The 25,026-nt window shown below is 33.6% G+C and overlaps 1 protein-coding gene across 1 annotated transcript in view; it reads left to right on the top strand.

Moving 5' to 3' along the window:
* Positions 1-19,724, top strand: part of LOC102802337 (pyruvate dehydrogenase protein X component-like) — a 44,107-nt gene extending 24,383 nt beyond the window's left edge. Inside the window, exons 7-14 of the mRNA XM_085501946.1 lie at positions 931-1,112; positions 2,692-2,790; positions 4,050-4,209; positions 5,384-5,452; positions 6,016-6,153; positions 6,816-6,974; positions 9,196-9,260; positions 18,276-19,724. Of these exons, the coding sequence (XP_085358072.1) occupies positions 931-1,112; positions 2,692-2,790; positions 4,050-4,209; positions 5,384-5,452; positions 6,016-6,153; positions 6,816-6,974; positions 9,196-9,260; positions 18,276-18,531 (1,128 nt within the window). The 3' untranslated portion in view covers positions 18,532-19,724. The remainder of the gene's footprint in view (positions 1-930; positions 1,113-2,691; positions 2,791-4,049; positions 4,210-5,383; positions 5,453-6,015; positions 6,154-6,815; positions 6,975-9,195; positions 9,261-18,275) is intronic.
* The last annotated feature ends 5,302 nt before the right edge of the window (positions 19,725-25,026 follow it).

Below are 25,026 nucleotides of genomic sequence, written 5' to 3'. Positions count from 1 at the left end.
TTCTTAAGCAATTGTCCATTTTTACCTTGTCATGGATAATAGGCAAGGTACATTGTATATGTCCTCGTTGTTGTCTTAAAACTTTTTCTTGTGGTTACAATAACTGATCAGAAACAGTTTTAATCCGATTTCTTGCAAACTTGGATATTATGGTAAACCAGTTTGCAATCTCGGCGAATTTTAATATGGTACATGTTTTATATATATACATTGTACTTTTCAAGATATTCATCAAATTTCACTTAAAATGATTTACCTCAAAAAAAATTTTTATCTCATAATCTTCAAATTTGAAAGTTAATCACTATGAATTGTCAACCATGTTTAATTTTGGTGTAACTAGCAAGTGCAATTTTGGGGTAGATATGGAATAAAATTTGACTCGACTAGATCTTAGTCTGTTGCTACGGACAGTTTTATAATGCTCAACTAGATCTTAAAAGTCATGGAGTCTTTCATCATTTTCATATTTCTTTTCCTCTGCTTTACACACAAATCTGGGAAAAGGTACACCTGTATGTACCTATATGTATAATATCAAAGCAATTAGACTAACGGTTTTAACAAGAAGTTAAAAATATCACTTTTTCTAAAAATTACAAAAATATTCATCAAAATTAGGAAATTGAAGATATCATCGTACAATTTTAAGAGAGGTCTGTCTAAGGTAAACATACACCAAGTATCTAAGCAATCAGGCTTGTAGTTTTCAAGAGGAAGTTGAAAAAGTAAAAAGCTGATGCGGATGATGGGCAATCACTCATACATGTATGATAAGCAGAGCTAAAAAAAATTATGTAGGACTGTCTTTTTCAATTAAAAAATAAAAACTGGAAGCATATTAATCCAGTTTGTACTAACAAAATTAATGTTGACATGTAAATAGATTCCAAAAAATATTTTCATGGCTATGTTTCTTCTAAACTTCAGGTTGCGGAGGGTACCAGTAATGTGGCAATCGGCTCTTTAATAGCTCTTATAGTTGAGGAAGGATCTGATTATAGAAATGTACAGATACCAGCTGAAGCAGGGCCATCAGCGCCCTCTAGTGGGGAAGTTACTGTACCTGATGCGAGTACTAGTACAGCACAAGCTGCAGATAACAAATCAAGGTATATTTCATGGGCAACTTGTTTTATAAAACTGCATGTACAAATGAATATTTGTACATATTTTGTTATTTTTCCAACAATGTAAAAGTAATAGAGAAAAGTAATTTAAGAAATTGTAGTGTTACCATAATTTACATATTTGACTTGACGTTCAAAATAATTTATAAATATGGTAATTGTCACAAATTTGTAAGCGATGCCAGAGCTCTTGCAATAATAATTATTTTAATCAAATTTATCAAAACAACAATTTCCTGTTTGTTCAACAAATTATTACATGTTTTTTAAATAAATCATTTCTAGGATGTTCTTATAAAATATGATTTCAGATTGAAATGGAAACGTCATTGAATTTTTCTCTTTAGATTGTAGATGTTTAATAGATCAGTCTGATCATATGAGGTATTTGATTTTTACTGGATTCAAAACAGATAAATAGACCTTTTGATTATCATACAATGTATACCAGATCTTGGTGGTCACATATACTGAAGTATAGGAAGTGACCAGAGAGGGCGCTGTAGGGTTATTTGACAAGTGAAAACTCACCCTATTACAGTCAATAATTATTGCGAACAGTGACATCCATTTCAAATGTAATAACAGTCTTAGTTCATGTTTCCAACTTGTGGCCTAAAATCACCTCAAATAAAAGGGCCATCATCTTTCAACTTACTCGTATCAGCCTTTGAAAATGTTTTCACTGTTCTGCCTAAGCAAGACATACAAACATGCAAATTTTAATTGGCTATAGCGTAATATTTTCAGATTTTTGGAGGTATTTTGGGAGTTAAAAAACAACATCACAGTCATATTTATTTTTTATCCACCCATGCTCACTCTGTTATCTTTTAATAATTGTTTTGAATATGCCACTGAGTTTTTTGGGAGTTGCATGTCTATTGTTCATTTTTGACATTTTATATTTCTGTCCTACCCTCGCCCGTTGCCTGGCAGGTTACACATGTACTAATGGAAAATTGGGAATCAAGAATTACAGTTGTTCATATACTGAATTAATTTACCATTGTAACAAGAATAATTATATTACAATTTCATTACTATATATGTTATAAACTGCACTCAATTCAAATCATTTTCTTTTATACTGTCTATGTGTAATAAGTTGTAGGCTATTTACTGAGTTGTTGTACCTGTGAAAAACTGTTTTTGGGTCTGTTAATGTATAAATCTATTCAGAGCTATTTCTCAGACATGTCTGGACCAGTTTTATCCAGTCGATACATTTGTATGTAGACAAGGCATAGTAGAAGACATTTTTTGTGGCCTTTCCCATTTCTATTACAGGCATTTCCCAATTCTGTTTAATTAGGTACAAATGCAAGACATATTATAATGGTTTTTATATGCATGCCATTTTGTTTTTGGATTCAATGAAATTTACCTGACATCTTTCTCTATTTTGTGTTGTCAGTTGCATTGACAATGATTAATAGTCAGTCCTTGACCCTATAATGGGCTGGTATCATTTCATGACAGTTGTTAATGAACTTGACCAATAAAGGTTGTGGTGCTCAGGGTATTTACCTCTAAGGTGTTCATATATGTTTATTTACAGTACTCTTTTATCACCTGCTGTCCGAGTGTTATTAGAACAACATAATTTGAATATTAATGATATAATTGGCAGTGGACATCATGGTAGAGTTCTTAAAGGGTGAGTTTCGTCTAGTACAATGTACAGGATCTTCAAGTCATAACACCATTAGTCAGTTTCTGTGCAAGAATAGGGAGTTGATTTCTAGCTCTCGCAATTTATTTTCTGGTTTCAATGGCCCTTGGCATTCAGATGAGCTATCGAACGTTACGCAGCAAAATTAACTCCTGTATGCAAACAATATTGGAATGTTTTTATACCAGAGTGCGCAAGATCACAGTGGAACTCAAAACTTGTCTATTAATTACTCTATGGTATTGAATTTATTGAACGAGTGTAGTTATTTGGCGAGGAACATGTGAACATAATGAATCCAATATCACATGGTCAGGAATTATGAGATCCTTCTTATCCCACAGATCCATTTCACGACATTTTGTTGCCATTAATAATAATCATAATGGTAATTGCTAATTCATGCATGCTATTACCAGTATATTTAGTATTTATGTGGGAGGGGGTCTATGAAATGTTATCCTTTCATGACAATATTTTCTATACTATAGTATTGATATTTTTGGTAAAATATGTTTTCGACTTCTACTAAAAGCTACCATCTCAGTTGCTTTTATACTTGGTACATTTTGTATGTTTCATCCATGGGTTGGGATTTGTAACAAGGTAACAATTGTAATTGCCATGGCAACAGCCAAATAAACTACCATGTTTGGCATATGGCAAAAGCATCATGGGGTCACTAATAATCATGACAATAGTTAGTATCTCATAGTACAGAGTATTATCAAATTTATTTTGAGGACGCTCTACAAAGACATCTATTTCCGCCATTGTTTGGATTTTTTTATACAATTCATGTTGTCTTATTCTATAAGGGAAACTGAGATTAATACAGTACATGTATTATTTGAGAAACATGAATATTAATTAATTTGTTTATGTAATCATGATGACTTAATTTTTCTTGTCCATTTTTGATCAGAATTGTTTCAACAGTATTTTGTATTTTTAGTTTGTATCCATCCGTTTGTTACTGTGGAATACTTTATTTTCGCTGGAATTAATTTTCGCTGAAAAGGCTTTTTGGGCGTTCTTTATGGAATTTATTTTCACTGATTTTTGATTAATCGAATGTGAAATATAGGAAAAAAAGTATATTCAGTGGATTTTATTTTCACTGAATCATCCCTTCAGCGAAAATAGCGTAAATAAATTCCAAGCGAAAATAAAGTATTCTACAGTATTTAATCTACATTCTCAATTAACAAGCTTGTAATAGTTACGTTATGTTTATTTATTAGAGATTTGCTAAAGGTGGTTGCTGGTGATAAAACATTAATCAGAATATCCAAACCTGCAAGTATAGATGCAAAACCAAAATCACCAGGTGACATTACAGTAGCTAGTCCTAAATCAACTACAAAGCCAATATCTACAACTCCTCCAACACTGCCCTCAAAGGTAAGACTCTACAACGATATGCTATGCCTTGAATGATGTATACCTCATGACCATGACAGCCAATCAGATTCATGCATTACATGTAGACATATTTCAATGTCTTACCTCCATTCAGGTACCTTCTTTGTGAATGTAAGCAAATAACGTCAAGGGACATGTTAATGTGGAAATATTTGTTTTCTCTATTAGACTTATTGGAGAGAAAGTTTTGTTGCATTTTCGCAAGATTTTCAGTAGCACTCGCTGCATGTATTGCCAACACACTGAGGCTGCAAGCTCTGAGAATTAGATTTTGCGCAATTCGTCCCTATAAAGGGTCTAAGAATCGTGGACTTTGTCGCTGCACCATTGTGTTCGAGTTTGTTGCATATTTTGTGTTTTGGCAGTATATCTGACTTTATGCATAGTGTATTTTAATATTGAAAGTATGTTGATGTTTTCCTTAAATCAAAGAGTTTGCAATTTGGTTTAAGGTTTTTAGTTCAGTGTTCTGATACTGTACTGGCATGGTGTTTTGCACTATGTGGTGTCAGGTGTGTCAAAATAAAAAATCTGTGCAGCATGTAGAGTGTAGTGGATCTTTCATCATAAGTGTTATCCATATAAATCCATATAACTCATATAAATTATTCATCTGTTCTAATCAGTGTCTTCTTTTTCAGAAATTTTCTCAATCAGTGAGAGATTTATTCCTTTTAATTTTATGCATTTTGTATCCAAATACACCTGACCCCATGTAGTTTTTGAGATGAAAACACATTTCGTTGCCAAATTTGCTTTTATAGGGAAACACTGGTCACAATACTATAACACATGACCAGCTGAAAGTCTCCATGGATAGTCAAAATGAATGGAAGAAACTGTCAGCAGCAGGTGATGGATTGCATAGCACCACAATATGTTTAATACATATGCTAATGTTGTCTAGCCTAGGCAAGCAACAACTACATGCTGCTTTTGACCGTCTATCAAGACATATACATAGCTCATAGAGTAAAATGATTATGCACGATGATGTGTTTACTTATAATGTAACTATTTACTTACAATTGATTTGAGATGAGAGAATTTCCCTATAATTCTTTCTGTTACATATCATACTGTGTAATGTATTACATGTTACTTTACCTTACTACTCTGTATCTCAATACTGATTGTTTTTTTATTCCAACAGAACACATTTACTGACTTAGAACTCAATAACATGAGAAAGACGATAGCCAGGCGATTACTTGAATCTAAGGTGAGCATTTCTGCTAGGATTCATCTTTTGCTGTTAGAAAGTATTTTCTATTCATTACTGTGAAGAAAAGGGCTGAGATAATAATTAACTTGTATCAACAGACATTATCGTAAGTTTGAATTAGCTTAAGATAACCAACGGTATTAAAATTGCATTCTTAAATCATTCATATTTTATGTTACTCATTCAATATGTCTTGGGGTATTTTTGTACATAATCCCATGATATTTTCAGCAGACGTAGTGATTACTGAGTTTTGTACCAATCCGAGCCACAGGCAAGGATTGATATTACTCTGACAGTAATCCTGTGTGTGTACTTACGTCAACTTAAGAGAAAGTATTATGGGATTATATAATTGTCACATGTAAGTCACACTGACTTTCATAAGACATGTGCAAGGTTGTTTCCTCAATTTTTCAAATAAAATATTTATAAATATCTTACTCTGTTCTGCTTCCTTAAGGAATTTGTATTCTTATAAAATCTCTTCAAGATCTTCTCAGAAAAAACAGTGCATGAAGGTTATTAAAAAAACTAAACCATGTGTCTTTGTTCTGCAGCAATCTACACCTCATGCGTATGCTACCGTAGACTGCCGGATGGATGAGGTTCTGCAGTTGCGTAAAAATCTTGCTAAAGAAAATGTAAAAGTTTCTGTGAATGACTTCCTAATTAAAGCCATAGCTGTAACTTTAAAGGTGAGACATATTTATAATGTTTTGTACTTGCATGCAACCATACCTTATTCATGATTTGAAAATTTCCGCTTAGAAGTAGCATCTACATGAAGTCTTTTTACTAAGCTACTTCTACAATTGATTGCATAGACAGATTTTGTTCACACTGGGTAAGTACATTAAACTTTATAGAACTTCAATGCACGTCACTTTGTCAGATTTGACACAAAATGGTCAACTGGTGGCCATTTGGTTTTAGTGAATGCAATTTTGGAGCCATATCTCTGACATTCTTGATGTTCTAACTTTATATATTTCTTAAACTCACATGGACTATGCAATGCAATGCACATTAAAAAAAGTCAGGAGAGACGAAGATGAGATTCAATGTCTTAGACTAGCACAAATAAAAAAAGGGCATTATTTAAGGTTATTAGTTTGCTTTGTAAATTACCTTTTATGCAAGATCTATTGCTGAGTTGTATTGCTATTACCGCCGCACCGATTCTTTTTGAACAATTGAGACCCACAAATTCACCATTTCTCATATGTGTAGATGCTCTAATAGAAGCCGCATCCCCTCTGTTGCATTGTACCATTTTATTAGAAGCTGCGGCTTTTAATACAGATTTTACAGTAATTCATTTAAATATGTCACCTTTTTATGTATGGGCTTGTTCCAGAATGTTCCCGAGGTCAATGCCACATGGGCAGGTGATTCAGTTAAATTTCTGCAAAATATTGATATATCTGTTGCTGTGGCAACACCCAATGGCCTGATTACACCGATTGTTAAGAGTGCTGCAAGTAAAGGTCTGATGGATATTTCTAATGATATTAAGGTAATATTTATATGACTTATGTTTCTTATTGACACAAAGACATTGGTGTGATTGTTAAGAAACAGTTGTTATACTTAGACTCTAATAAGATCTTGTTTTTAAGTCTTAAAAAAAGGAATGTGATTTGTTATCTATGCCTGTCTGAATGTACAGCTACATATATGCATTTACCAACCCTGCAACTCTAGGTCATTCAGTCAGTCCATCACTTTGTTTTTATTCAACCGATTATCAGATTGTTTCAACATTTGTTGTGTTAGCAAAGGGGGATTGTTCTATATCTCCTTCAAATTTTTTACTCCCATGTGCGAAACACATAATGGGAGTCTTTGCAGTTAGTGTGTGTGTGTGTGTGTGTGTGTGTGTGTGTGTGTATGTGTGTATGTGTGTCCGACTGTTCCACTGCTATCTCAAGAACAATACATCGGTTTTTGATGAAACTTGGTGCATAGATGCTCTGGGCCAATGCGCAGATTTGATTAGATTTTGGTAAAAATCCGTGCTCATTAATTACCTAATTTGCATGATAATTAGCTAATTCTTAGCTGTTCTATGACTGTTCCACTGATATCTAAAGAACCACTCATTGGATTTTGATGAAACTTGGTACATAGATGCTCTGGGCCAATGCGCAGATTTGATTAGATTTTGGTAAAAATCCGTGCTCATTAATTACCTAATTTGCATGATAATTAGCTAATTCTTAGCTGTTCCATGACTGTTCCACTGATATCTAAACAACCACTCTTTGGATTTTGATGAAACTTTGTACATAGATGCTCTGAACTAATGCTAGGTTTTGATAAGTTTTTGGTAATAATCCGTGAATACTAATTACCTAATTTGCATAATGATTAGTCAATTTTCGGTTTTTCCACTGATATCTCAAGTACTAATCATCACATTTCAATGAAACTTGGTACATAGATGTCATATGACACTGCCCAGACCTGATAGTTTTTATGGTAATATCAGTACATGTTAATTACCTTAATTAATTAATTTTCAGCATTTGATACAAGTAGTGAGTATTACATTTCAATGAAACTTGGTACTTACATACTCAAGGACTATGCAGAGATTGATTGATTCCGATAAATATTTGTGGATATTAATCACCAAATTTGCATAATTAGTTAATTTTCAGCTTTTCCACGGGTATCTCAAGTACTAATCATCGCATTTCAATGAAACTTGGTACATAGATTCTTTAGGGCTATGCAGAGACCTGATTAGTTTTAGGGTAAATAATTTTGCATATTAATTACCTAATTTGCATAATTAATTTTCAGCTTTTCTACTGATATCTAAAGTACTAATCATCACATTTCAATGAATCTAGAATTATGCAGAGACCCAATTAGTTTTCGGTAAATATTTGTGCATATTAATCACCTAATTTGCATAATTAACCAATTTCCAACTTTCACACTGATATCTCAGGTACTAAACATCACATATTAATGAATGATAGTACATGGATGCTGTAGGACAATAGACAGACCTGGATAATTGTGGGTTAAAATCTGTACATATTAAATACCTAATTTGCATAATTAATCAATTTTAAGCTTTCACACTGATATTTAAAGTACTAATTATTCCATTTCAATAAAACTTAGTACAAAGATGCTCTAGGACAATGTACAAACATAATTAGTTTGGGGTAAAAATCTTTTCATATTAATTCCCTAATAAGCATAATAATTCATAATTATTTGGTTCTAATCACATTTCAATTAAACTTGGAAACATAGATTTTCTGTTACATTGCGCAGACCTCATTAGTTTTACACTCAAATCTGTTCATATTAATTTTCTGATTTGCATAATTAGTTTTCAGCTAAGTAATTTCGAATTATATTTAATGTGTCTCCAATAGTCTCAGCACATGGGAGTTCTTTCTAAGCTTTCTTTGATTTCATTTTATCAGATTACTTGTAATTTATAACATTCCAAAAAAAATGATGAGGAAGATTTGTTTTCAAGTGAGACTCATACCTGTAATTACCTCACTTAAGTATAGAGCAATGAGTTATATGTGAAACTTTCAAGAACCTTTAATGCCATGTTTTATGAGATTGGTTAGTCTATGGACTTGTAAAATTAGATGAATTGATTGTTCATATTGATAATGGTGACAATATAAGAGGTTTGGAGAAAATACAACATTATTATTACCAGATGATAACAATGTAAATCGATTCTATACTATTTTTAGGATTTAGCAAGTCGAGCAAGAGAAGGCAAACTACAGCTCGATGAGTTTCAAGGTGGTTCGTTTACGTAAGTCTGTACTTTATATTGCAGAATTATACTCAAGTGATGGAGATAAAGCATACATATAGTATGGGTCCCATGTGATGTATACAGCATTTAATATGGGTCCCATGTGATATATACAACATTTAATATGGGTCCCATGTGATATATACAACATTTAATATGGGTCCCATGTGATGTATACAGCATTTAATATGGGTCGCATGTGATGTATACAGCATTTAATATGGGTCGCATGTGATGTATACAACATTTAATATGGGTCTCATGTGATGTATACAGCAATTTAATATGGGTCTCATGTGATGTATACAACGTTTAATATGGGTCCCATGTGATGTATACAGCATGTAATATGGGTCCCATGTGATGTATACAACATGTAATATGAATTCCATGTGATGTATACAACATGTACATTAATATGGGTCCCATGTGATGTATACAACATTTAATATGGGTCTCATGTGATGTATACAGCATTTAATATGGGTCGCATTTGATGTATACAACATTTAATATGGGTCGCATTTGATGTATACAACATTTAATATGGGTCCCATGTGATGTATACAGCATTTAATATGGGTCGCATTTGATGTATACAACATTTAATATGGGTCTCATGTGATGTATACAGCAATTTAATATGGGTCTCATGTGATGTATACAACATGTAATATGGATTCCATGTGATGTATACAACATGTAATATGGGTCCCATGTGATGTATACAACATGTGATATGGATTCCATGTGATGTATACAACATGTAATATGGGTCCCATGTGATGTATACAACATGTAATATGGATTCCATGTGATGTATACAACATGTAATATGGGTCTCATGTGATGTATACAACATTTAATATGGGTCCCATGTGATATATACAACATTTAATATGGGTCCCATGTGATGTATACAGCATTTAATATGGGTCCCATGTGATGTATACAGCATTTAATATGGGTCGCATGTGATGTATACAACATTTAATATGGGTCTCATGTGATGTATACAGCATGTAAAAAATATGGGTCTCGTGTGATGTATACAGCATGTAATATGGGTCTCATGTGATGTATACAACGTTTAATATGGGTCTCATGTGATGTATACAGCAATTTAATATGGGTCTCATGTGATGTATACAGCATGTAAAAAATATGGGTCTCGTGTGATGTATACAGCATTTAATATGGGTCCCATGTGATGTATACAACGTTTAATATGGGTCCCATGTGATGTATACAGCATTTAATATGGGTCCCATGTGATGTATACAGCATTTAATATGGGTCCCATGTGATGTATACAGCATGTAATATGGGTCCCATGTGATGTATACAACATGTAATATGGGTCCCATGTGATGTGTACAACATGTAATATGGATTCCATGTGATGTATACAACATGTACGTTAATATGGGTCCCATGTGATGTATACAACATTTAATATGGGTCCCATGTGATATATACCGGGTACAACATTTAATATGGGTCCCATGTGATGTATACAGCATTTAATATGGGTCGCATGTGATGTATACAACATTTAATATGGGTCTCATGTGATGTATACAGCAATTTAATATGGGTCTCATGTGATGTATACAACATGTAATATGGATTCCGTGTGATGTATACAACATGTAATATGGGTTCCATGTGATGTATACAACATGTGATATGGATTCCATGTGATGTATACAACATGTAATATGGGTCCCATGTGATGTATACAACATGTAATATGGATTCCATGTGATGTATACAACATGTACGTTAATATGGGTCCCATGTGATGTATACAACATTTAATATGGGTCCCATGTGATATATACCGGGTACAACATTTAATATGGGTCCCATGTGATGTATACAGCATTTAATATGGGTCGCATGTGATGTATACAACATTTAATATGGGTCTCATGTGATGTATACAGCAATTTAATATGGGTCTCATGTGATGTATACAACATGTAATATGGATTCCGTGTGATGTATACAACATGTAATATGGGTTCCATGTGATGTATACAACATGTGATATGGATTCCATGTGATGTATACAACATGTAATATGGGTCCCATGTGATGTATACAACATGTAATATGGGTCCCATGTGATGTATACAACATGTAATATGGGTCTCATGTGATGTATACAACATGTAATATGGATTCCATGTGATGTATACAACATGTAATATGGATTCCATGTGATGTATACAACATGTAATATGGGTCCCATGTGATGTATACAACATGTAATATGGGTCCCATGTGATGTATACAACATGTAATATGGGTCTCATGTGATGTATACAACATGTAATATGGATTCCATGTGATGTATACAACATGTAATATGGGTCTCATGTGATGTATACAACATGTAATATGGATTCCATGTGATGTATACAACATGTAATATGGATTCCATGTGATGTATACAACATGTAATATGGATTCCATGTGATGTATACAACATGTAATATGGATTCCATGTGATGTATACAACATGTAATATGGGTCTCATGTGATGTATACAACATGTAATATGGATTCCATGTGATGTATACAACATGTAATATGGATTCCATGTGATGTATACAACATGTAATATGGATTCCATGTGATGTATACAACATGTAATATGGGTCCCATGTGATGTATACAACATGTAATATGGATTCCATGTGATGTATACAACATGTAATATGGGTCCCATGTGATGTATACAACATGTAATATGGATTCCATGTGATGTATACAACATGTAATATGGGTCTCATGTGATGTATACAACATGTAATATGGATTCCATGTGATGTATACAACATGTAATATGGATTCCATGTGATGTATACAACATGTAATATGGGTCTCATGTGATGTATACAACATGTAATATGGATTCCATGTGATGTATACAACATGTAATATGGATTCCATGTGATGTATACAACATGTAATATGGATTCCATGTGATGTATACAACATGTAATATGGGTCCCATGTGATGTATACAACATGTAATATGGATTCCATGTGATGTATACAACATGTAATATGGGTCCCATGTGATGTATACAACATGTAATATGGATTCCATGTGATGTATACAACATGTAATATGGGTCTCATGTGATGTATACAACATGTAATATGGATTCCATGTGATGTATACAACATGTAATATGGATTCCATGTGATGTATACAACATGTAATATGGATTCCATGTGATGTATACAACATGTAATATGGATTCCATGTGATGTATACAACATGTAATATGGATTCCATGTGATGTATACAACATGTAATATGGGTCCCATGTGATGTATACAACATGTAATATGGATTCCATGTGATGTATACAACATGTAATATGGATTCCATGTGATGTATACAACATGTAATATGGATTCCATGTGATGTATACAACATGTAATATGGGTCCCATGTGATGTATACAACATGTAATATGGATTCCATGTGATGTATACAACATGTAATATGGATTCCATGTGATGTATACAACATGTAATATGGATTCCATGTGATGTATACAACATGTAATATGGGTCCCATGTGATGTATACAACATGTAATATGGATTCCATGTGATGTATGCAACATGTAATATGGGTCCCATGTGATGTATACAACATGTAATATGGATTCCATGTGATGTATACAACATGTAATATGGATTCCATGTGATGTATACAACATGTAATATGGGTCCCATGTGATGTATACAACATGTAATATGGATTCCATGTGATGTATACAACATGTAATATGAATTCCATGTGATGTATACAACATGTAATATGGATTCCATGTGATGTATACAACATGTAATATGGATTCCGTGTGATGTATACAACATGTAATATGGGTTCCATGTGATGTATACAACATGTGATATGGATTCCATGTGATGTATACAACATGTAATATGGGTCCCATGTGATGTATACAACATGTAATATGGGTCCCATGTGATGTATACAACATGTAATATGGATTCCATGTGATGTATACAACATGTACGTTAATATGGGTCCCATGTGATGTATACAACATTTAATATGGGTCCCATGTGATATATACCGGGTACAACATTTAATATGGGTCCCATGTGATGTATACAGCATTTAATATGGGTCGCATGTGATGTATACAACATTTAATATGGGTCTCATGTGATGTATACAGCAATTTAATATGGGTCTCATGTGATGTATACAACATGTAATATGGATTCCGTGTGATGTATACAACATGTGATATGGATTCCATGTGATGTATACAACATGTAATATGGGTCCCATGTGATGTATACAACATGTAATATGGGTCCCATGTGATGTATACAACATGTAATATGGGTCTCATGTGATGTATACAACATGTAATATGGATTCCATGTGATGTATACAACATGTAATATGGATTCCATGTGATGTATACAACATGTAATATGGGTCCCATGTGATGTATACAACATGTAATATGGGTCCCATGTGATGTATACAACATGTAATATGGGTCTCATGTGATGTATACAACATGTAATATGGATTCCATGTGATGTATACAACATGTAATATGGGTCTCATGTGATGTATACAACATGTAATATGGATTCCATGTGATGTATACAACATGTAATATGGATTCCATGTGATGTATACAACATGTAATATGGATTCCATGTGATGTATACAACATGTAATATGGATTCCATGTGATGTATACAACATGTAATATGGGTCTCATGTGATGTATACAACATGTAATATGGATTCCATGTGATGTATACAACATGTAATATGGATTCCATGTGATGTATACAACATGTAATATGGATTCCATGTGATGTATACAACATGTAATATGGGTCCCATGTGATGTATACAACATGTAATATGGATTCCATGTGATGTATACAACATGTAATATGGGTCCCATGTGATGTATACAACATGTAATATGGATTCCATGTGATGTATACAACATGTAATATGGGTCTCATGTGATGTATACAACATGTAATATGGATTCCATGTGATGTATACAACATGTAATATGGATTCCATGTGATGTATACAACATGTAATATGGGTCTCATGTGATGTATACAACATGTAATATGGATTCCATGTGATGTATACAACATGTAATATGGATTCCATGTGATGTATACAACATGTAATATGGATTCCATGTGATGTATACAACATGTAATATGGGTCCCATGTGATGTATACAACATGTAATATGGATTCCATGTGATGTATACAACATGTAATATGGGTCCCATGTGATGTATACAACATGTAATATGGATTCCATGTGATGTATACAACATGTAATATGGGTCTCATGTGATGTATACAACATGTAATATGGATTCCATGTGATGTATACAACATGTAATATGGATTCCATGTGATGTATACAACATGTAATATGGATTCCATGTGATGTATACAACATGTAATATGGATTCCATGTGATGTATACAACATGTAATATGGATTCCATGTGATGTATACAACATGTAATATGGGTCCCATGTGATGTATACAACATGTAATATGGATTCCATGTGATGTATACAACATGTAATATGGATTCCATGTGATGTATACAACATGTAATATGGATTCCATGTGATGTATACAACATGTAATATGGGTCCCATGTGATGTATACAACATGTAATATGGATTCCATGTGATGTATACAACATGTAATATGGGTCCCATGTGATGTATACAACATGTAATATGGATTCCATGTGATGTATACAACATGTAATATGGATTCCATGTGATGTATACAACATGTAATATGGGTCCCATGTGATGTATACAACATGTAATATGGATTCCATGTGATGTATACAACATGTAATATGAATTCCATGTGATGTATACAACATGTAATATGGATTCCATGTGATGTATACAACATGTAATATGAATTCCATGTGATGTATACAACATGTAATATGGATTCCATGTGATGTATACAACATGTAATATGGATTCCATGTGATGTACACAACATGTAATATGGGTCCCATGTGATGTATACAACATGTAATATGGATTCCATGTGATGTATACAACATGTAATATGGGTCCCATGTGATGTATACAACATGTAATATGGATTCCATGTGATGTATACAACATGTAATATGGGTCCCATGTGATGTATACAACATGTAATATGGATTCCATGTGATGTATACAACATGTAATATGGATTCCATGTGATGTATACAACATGTAATATGAATTCCATGTGATGTATACAACATGTAATATGGGTCCCATGTGATGTATACAACATGTAATATGGATTCCATGTGATGTATACAACATGTAATATGGATTCCATGTGATGTATACAACATGTAATATGGGTCCCATGTGATGTATACAACATGTAATATGGATTCCATGTGATGTATACAACATGTAATATGGATTCCATGTGATGTATACAACATGTAATATGGATTCCATGTGATGTATACAACATGTAATATGGGTTCCATGTGATGTATACAACATGTAATATGGATTCCATGTGATGTATACAACATGTAATATGGGTCTCATGTGATGTATACAACATGTAATATGGATTCCATGTGATGTATACAACATGTAATATGGATTCCATGTGATGTATACAACATGTAATATGGGTCTCATGTGATGTATACAACATGTAATATGGATTCCATGTGATGTATACAACATGTAATATGGATTCCATGTGATGTATACAACATGTAATATGGATTCCATGTGATGTATACAACATGTAATATGGGTCTCATGTGATGTATACAACATGTAATATGGATTCCATGTGATGTATACAACATGTAATATGGGTCTCATGTGATGTATACAACATGTAATATGGATTCCATGTGATGTATACAACATGTAATATGGATTCCATGTGATGTATACAACATGTAATATGGGTCTCATGTGATGTATACAACATGTAATATGGATTCCATGTGATGTATACAACATGTAATATGGATTCCATGTGATGTATACAACATGTAATATGGATTCCATGTGATGTATACAACATGTAATATGGGTCTCATGTGATGTATACAACATGTAATATGGATTCCATGTGATGTATACAACATGTAATATGGATTCCATGTGATGTATACAGCATGTAATATGGGTCTCATGTGATGTATACAACATGTAATATGGATTCCATGTGATGTATACAACATGTAATATGGATTCCATGTGATGTATACAACATGTAATATGGGTCCCATGTGATGTATACAACATGTAATATGGATTCCATGTGATGTATACAACATGTAATATGGGTCTCATGTGATGTATACAACATGTAATATGGATTCCATGTGATGTATACAACATGTAATATGGATTCCATGTGATGTATACAACATGTAATATGGATTCCATGTGATGTATACAACATGTAATATGGGTCCCATGTGATGTATACAGCATGTAATATGGGTCCCATGTGATGTATACAACATGTAATATGGATTCCATGTGATGTATACAACATGTAATATGGATTCCATGTGATGTATACAACATGTAATATGGGTCCCATGTGATGTATACAGCATGTAATATGGGTCCCATGTGATGTATACAACATGTAATATGGATTCCATGTGATGTATACAACATGTAATATGGATTCCATGTGATGTATACAACATGTAATATGGGTCCCATGTGATGTATACAGCATGTAATATGGGTCCCATGTGATGTATACAACATGTAATATGGATTCCATGTGATGTATACAACATGTAATATGGATTCCATGTGATGTATACAACATGTAATATGGATTCCATGTGATGTATACAACATGTAATATGGATTCCATGTGATGTATACAACATGTAATATGGATTCCATGTGATGTATACAACATGTAATATGGATTCCATGTGATGTATACAACATGTAATATGGATTCCATGTGATGTATACAACATGTAATATGGATTCCATGTGATGTATACAACATGTAATATGGATTCCATGTGATGTATACAACATGTAATATGGATTCCATGTGATGTATACAACATGTAATATGGATTCCATGTGATGTATACAACATGTAATATGGATTCCATGTGATGTATACAACATGTAATATGGATTCCATGTGATGTATACAACATGTAATATGGATTCCATGTGATGTATACAACATGTAATATGGATTCCATGTGATGTATACAACATGTAATATGGATTCCATGTGATGTATACAACATGTAATATGGATTCCATGTGATGTATACAGCATGTAATATGGGTCTCATGTGATGTATACAACATGTAATATGGATTCCATGTGATGTATACAACATGTAATATGGATTCCATGTGATGTATACAACATGTAATATGGATTCCATGTGATGTATACAACATGTAATATGGATTCCATGTGATGTATACAACATGTAATATGGATTCCATGTGATGTATACAACATGTAATATGGATTCCATGTGATGTATACAACATGTAATATGGATTCCATGTGATGTATACAACATGTAATATGGATTCCATGTGATGTATACAACATGTAATATGGATTCCATGTGATGTATACAACATGTAATATGGATTCCATGTGATGTATACAACATGTAATATGGATTCCATGTGATGTATACAACATGTAATATGGATTCCATGTGATGTATACAACATGTAATATGGATTCCATGTGATGTATACAACATGTAATATGGGTCCCATGTGATGTATTTATTATATAATATGCATTGTGTGCATGTAATCAAATACATTGTATCTCTACATAGACAACTGTTTTCTCAAAATGTACATGAAACTGAAAATGTTTGATACATGTAAAAATAATTTAAACATCTTTGTTTATTTCACTAGCATATCTAATCTTGGTATGTTTGGTATTCATGACTTTACGGCAATTATTAACCCACCCCAGGCATGCATATTGGCTGTCGGTACATCAAGATTAGAACTGGAAATGGATGAAGAAAGTGAACAACCAATACCTAGAACAATTATGTCTGCCACACTGTGCAGTGATTGTAGAGTTGTTGATGACCATTTAGCTTCCAAGTTTTTAGAAGTGTTTAAAAAAAATATTGAAAATCCAGCCAGACTTAGTTTGCTCTGATTTCAGTTGAAATTTATTTTATTTGTTGGTGCTATATGTATTGCAGTTGAAAAAAAGCTCTGTCACCTGTTAACTTTTGCAACACTGTTGATAACATTTTCCATTCATTACAGGTATTTACTTGAACAAAGCTGAAATATTTCTTTTTTCTTCAGAATTAACTTTAAGATAAATGCATTCTCTAATGTGTATTGATGGTAAATTAAGTGTGAGGTTAGAGCAATTCTTGAAAGTCAAATTAATGGTATTAGGATTATCATCAATCATATTTCTCATGTACTGTAATAGTACCTTACACAACCATAGGGCTGTAGCAAGTTTGTTTCACTGCAACTGTAAAAACAACTCCCATTTTGATTTCACAAGTATTTTTATGCATTAATAATATTATTTTCTGTTTATGGATATAGAATTATTTATTTATGACATAATGTATTTTTCAGAAAGTAGGGTTAAAGATGAAATAGTGCACACATAAATGATACTGTGTTTCAGAATGTGCCTTAGATCTTTTCTAAGGTCTATGGATGTGCTCATGTTGAAAACGTGAAGTACACAAAAAAGCTCACTTATTTAATCAATACATCTTTGTTTGGTAATAAACACCATCATCAAACCAAATCCAATTACTACCAAATATCCTGTTCATGTATTCGTTTTGACACTTCTTTTATTCAATGGTTTAAATTTCTACAATTAGATTATTATCTTGTGCCAAAATACTATGTTTGAAATAGTCCAAACCATATTAAAATTGCACTACTGAACTGAACAATGCATTATGCATTATGGGAGAGAAATTATGAAAGAGTATAGTATGTTTTGAAAAAGTTGTGACAATAAAAGAAATTGTATCCTGCAACATGTCACCAGCCAAATATCTAGATATGAGCAATATGATCATTTGCTCTCATTTCTCAAAAAATTGACAATTAGTTTTTGTTTTCTGTTTCCCAATGGTGTTTTGATCATATAATGGCATTTAATTTTGTCAGAACCTACCCCATTGAACATAGATTCTCCTCCTTAAACTGTGGGTTTTCTTTGTAGCAGATGTGCATGATCATGATCAATTCTTCTTTAGATGAAGTATGTTTGTATCACGTTTGGTGAGCTTTAATTGTAAATAATGTTTCAATTTTAATACATCACGTTTGTACATAGGCTATTAATAAACAACACGATTTGATTGATGTACATTGTATTTTTCACTCAGGTTATTAGTTCACAACTACATGAAATCATTGATTGACATGACATTGATCCCATAACATGAACGTAGCAAATGAGTTAGTCTGTTTCTGTCCATCTCTAAGCAAAATGAACTTCTCAGCAGATGTTGATCAAATTTAGTACCTTAGGGTGGTGTGCAGACATGATTAGTTATAGAGCCATGTGCAAGCTAATTTACATGTCTCATTATATTCTGTGCACACTCCCTTTATCATAGATAGAGGGACTGTGTTCTGTGTAAGCAAAAACTTCAGAACGTATTTTGATCAAGTTTGCTAAATATTGGTGTTGAACATCTGCAGATGATCCTAATGCCATTGTCCTTGCTCCTCCACTGCTGTTGGCATTTGTTTATTTCCTAGATATGATTTTATGAAATAACAATGATTGCATATATTCTGTTTAACTTTAATTTTCCTACTGGCTTAACAAGATGATAGGAAAGAATAATCAGATTAGTTGTTCCAGAACTAAAGTATCCCATGATAGTCATAGGGATTGAGGATTAATACCTCCCTTTGACCGCATCCCCCTGGCCGATCTTCTGAGGGTATTTTGGTTTTATATCAAAAATTTTCCATTCCATTTTTCACTGCTGAGTGCTACATGTAGAACTAAAACCAAGAATCATGTTTACAGTTGGATCATATTTGTTGTTAGATTAGTATGATTTTGATGCCTTGAAACATGTCTGATCATGAAGAAACTCCATGGCCACAGAAGGAACATATGCTTCAACTAAAGCCCAGCAGTTTTTTGACTCCTTCAGAGACAAGTTTATTCAAATCGGTGCATAATAATTAACTAATTTGCCTAATAATTTTCAACTTTCTCAATGATATCTCAAGAACCACTCATCAGATTTCGATAGAACTATGTCCTGGAACTATGCACAGACCTGATTAGTGACCCCATTAATATGCATAACTGGTACTATAATTGTGTTGTCAGACAATATGACTAAAATATCAAGTCGTAATATATGATCATGATAAATATTTATAATTGTTTTACCATAGCCACCTGGAATCACTGCATCAAGTTATATTTTTAAATGCGTATTTAACCCCTGGCGTGTCATTATAGTGAGTACACAAGTTGTCCGGTCACGATGCCACTACTTTTTCAAAACTGCAGTATTAACAAAAGTAAACGTTGATGTTATGGATTTTCTTCACAATTCACAGGGCAGCTCAACTTTGATTTAAATAATTTTATTATTCATTTTCACTTTGGGACAACTAAACTGATGAGAGTAAATATCGCTTACACTAATCTCACTTTGCCGAGTAGTAAGGTAAAGAAAATGTGATGTTGGCATAAGCCTTACCCAAGTCGAGACTATCAGCAAAAGACTGATTATGTGAAGTAATCTTACCTTTAATGTGAGGTTACGCTTTCAATTAATCATTGAAGGCTGAGTTCCTCAAGTTTTCCATATCCCATTTATCATGCCAATTCGGTATGTGTTACATGATGGTTTTGAAGATTGGCATTAGTTTCCATGGATACGGTAATCAAATGCTGCACAACACGAAATGGCGGAAGAATAATCTTGCATAGAACAACTCACAAAACTTTCAAATCAATGTTTTGTATTGGAACTAAGTCCAACCATTGCTGTTCTGTAGCGTTGACGATTACGAGGTCTTATCAAAACTGACATAACCACTGAACGTTGTCCAGAAACATTTACTAATAAAGACGTAGACATTGAAAAATATTTCAACACCACAGGTTATAATTACATCTGTCTTCTTTTAATACTGATTTGTTTGTACGAATAAGTCGACTTCGTGCAGATTTAAGGGGTATAATGTAACTAAAATCAACGCTATTGGGATATCATTACGTGGAAATGACGTCATATCTAATCTGTATCAAAATCATAATTCATAAACGGAATTTACACTTGCATGAACACAAATTAAGAATGAGCAAACAACTAAAATATATATTAAGAAATCTGCAGAATAAGTACCAAAGGTGTTCAGCCAACAAGTGATGAGGTGATTTAAAAGACGTAGACTCGCCCTACTCCATATATCAAATAGTTTATGTCATATATCAGATGTGTCATGTTTATAATTGTATAATATGATTGTTTCTTTGAAACGGGATTGCTGATCCAATATGTGTAGTCGCTTTTGAAAAGGCTCGGACTAAATATGTGTGTCTGAGTAGAATAAAAACCTGTTACATAAATGTTCAAAAAAAAAGACGAAGGACAGACTGGTGTGGGAATGCAGGAAAATTAATTATGTATTAAAAGCCATATTGGAATAGCCGTTGTAGCAACATCGTAAGTAACAACTATTTGGCAATATGTCAATCGATATGTATCGAAACCACAAAGAAGACCAATGAGACAAATATACACTTCTACAGTAAATATACTCTGATTGAAACTATGTTCACTCTTCTGTAATTGCCTCACGCTAAGCCACTCTCGGACCACAACGCTAGGTCCGAGTCCCATCAAGAGTTTGAATGTAATGTAAAATATACTCGTTATGCTCAATGAACATTGCGACACACTGATATTATGTTATTTTGAAGTTTAGTATTGCATCATAATATCTGCGCTTTTGAAAATGTTATGCTTAGAAACGAACACAACTCCCGGCCCCTTGCAGCTATGAATTAGCTCTAACAGTTAATTTACCCGAATGTGATTAGACGACAAGAATGTTTGGCGCGTAAATAAGAGTATGACGTCATCTTAATAGCATAGTAATCGGTCGGGAGAATAATATTGGCCATGAGACCAACTTTTGACATTTTGCTCAACAATGGTAATGTTATTTATTTTTACTGCAGACTAGCTCATCAAATATTTGAATTAAGTCGTCAACGGAAACTGACGGTTTATCGTGGTGTTTGCACTATTCCATATATTAAGAGGTTCTCTCTTTCAAACAAGTATATTTGACGCAGCCAAACAAATGTCAGTTTTACAGCTACTAAATTAGGTTATTATGAGATTGAGCGATCGTGTCACGTGACTTGCCTGTGTATTACAGTACGCAATAATTGGATAAACGCAAATTGTATATAAAGTAATTTTCACTAGGAGGACGTTATAGTTAATATACAGCTGGGTGTGATAGACTGGAATACAATGCTATTGACAAATTCTGTATCATCGTGGCTATTCAAATACAATCCTTGCCATATCAGCGTTAAACCCGTCTTTAAATATTTGTGTTGATAAACATTGATTCTCCCACAATTCAATGCGCTTTTCTAGTGAAATTTTGACCAAGGCGCAACGTGCACTAATTACCGCCAGTGACTCTTTCGATACCTTCCAATTACCGAAGAAATTACATAGTTAAAGCTTAGGTACGCCTCACATTGTACTCGTTGGGCTGCGTAACAGTCAAAGTCGCCGTCTTTTGTTCATATGAGTCCCATATCTCGCGCATGCGTGGCGCGACGACCACTGCCCTTTAAGTGTTCGGCAGATCACACCACTCACTTTCAAACATGTGACTTGATGAATGCGATAGTAGATGTTGCACAAATGAAAAGGCTACAGTACATATCGATAGAATGCCACGGGGTATCCGATTGGTAAGACCGTTCTGGTGAATCTGTTTGGAGAGAGCTTGATCGGGATTCGATCATTGTAGTGCATTCGTCAATGGCTGATCAAAAGAAATGTGATTCCAGTCTCTGGTATTTAATACGACTAAAACATGACTATATTAAAAAGTAAAAAGGAAGTTGCACATCACGAAGAACAACTTTCGTCTGAAACTGTCTGATTGACCAGTAGATGTGACAAGGCAAGTAAAGTACGGCAACGATGACGCTACCGATTGTTATCGACCTGTTTGGGGTGATGTTCTAGGAAACCTCCGAAGCCCACAGGGTCGTGTAGGTTTCCTAGAACATCGACCCAAACATAATATGGAAAGCCATAACTGTCTTAGGTAGTTCTTTTTTAAAAACATTTTCTCCAATAACTACATCATTATGTTCATTGAATACATCGTTAAATATATTTACTACTTTGTTATGTCCATTTACTACATCATTATGTTCATTTACTGCATTATGTCCATTTACTACATCATTATGTTCATTTACTGCATCATTATGTTCATTTACTACATCGTTGTGTTCATTTACTGCATCATTATGTCCATTTACTACATCATCGTGTTCATTTACTGCATCATTATGTCCATTTACTACATCATTATGTTCACTTACTACATCGTTATGTTCACTTACTACATCGTTATGTTCACTTACTACATCGTTATGTCCATTTACTACATCATTATGTCCATTTAATACATCATTATGTCCATTTACTACATTGTTATATTCATTTACTGCATCGTTATGTCCATGTTTAAAAAAAGAACTACCTAAGACAGTCATGGCGTTCCATACAAACAGACCATTACTGTAACTACCGGTAGCATCCGAGTTGCCGTACTTTAACGGAGTAATACTGAGAATTTTGTGAGTTTTAGATGTTTTTATTTCGCAGCCCTATCGCGAGCTTTGTGTTATCACAGTATGCGTGTGTTTTCATACAATGGGTGAGTGCGTGTGTTAGGTACAATGGGTGAGTACGTGTGTTACGCACAATGGGTGAGTACGTGTGTTACGTAAAATGGGTGAGTACGTGTGTTACGTACAATGAGTGAGTATGTGTGTTACGTACAATGAGTGAGTACATGTGTTACGTACAATGAGTGTGTGCGTGTGTTATGTACAATGAGTGAGTATGTGTGTTATGTACAATGAGTGGGTACGTGTGCTATGTACAATGAGTGAGTATGTGTGTTATGTACAATGAGTGAGTACGTGTGTTACGTACAATGAGTGATATGTGTTTTACATACAATGGGTGAGTATGTTTGTTATGTACAATGAGTGATATGTGTGTTACATACAATGGGTGAGTATGTGTGTTACGTACAATGAGTGAGTACATGCGTTACGTACAATGAGTGAGTACGTGTGTTATGTACAATGAGTGAGTACATGTGTTACGTACAATGAGTGATATGTGTGTTATGTACAATGGGTGAGTGCGTGTGTTACGTACAATGAGTGAGTACGTGGGTTATGTACAATGAGTGGGTACGTGTGTTGCGTACAATGAGTGATATGTGTGTTACGTACAATGAGTGAGTGCGTGTGTTACATACAATGGGTGAGTATGTTTGTTACGTACAATACGTGATATGTGTGTTATGTACAATGGGTGAGTGCGTGTGTTACGTACAATGAGTTAGT

The sequence above is a fragment of the Saccoglossus kowalevskii genome, chromosome 1 (assembly GCF_978046115.1).
Source record: "Saccoglossus kowalevskii chromosome 1, keSacKowa6.1, whole genome shotgun sequence".
In the NCBI taxonomy this organism is placed as follows: Eukaryota; Metazoa; Hemichordata; class Enteropneusta; family Harrimaniidae; genus Saccoglossus; species Saccoglossus kowalevskii.
The sequence above is the reverse complement of the archived record's forward strand: the minus strand, read 5'-3'. Positions and strand labels throughout refer to the sequence as shown.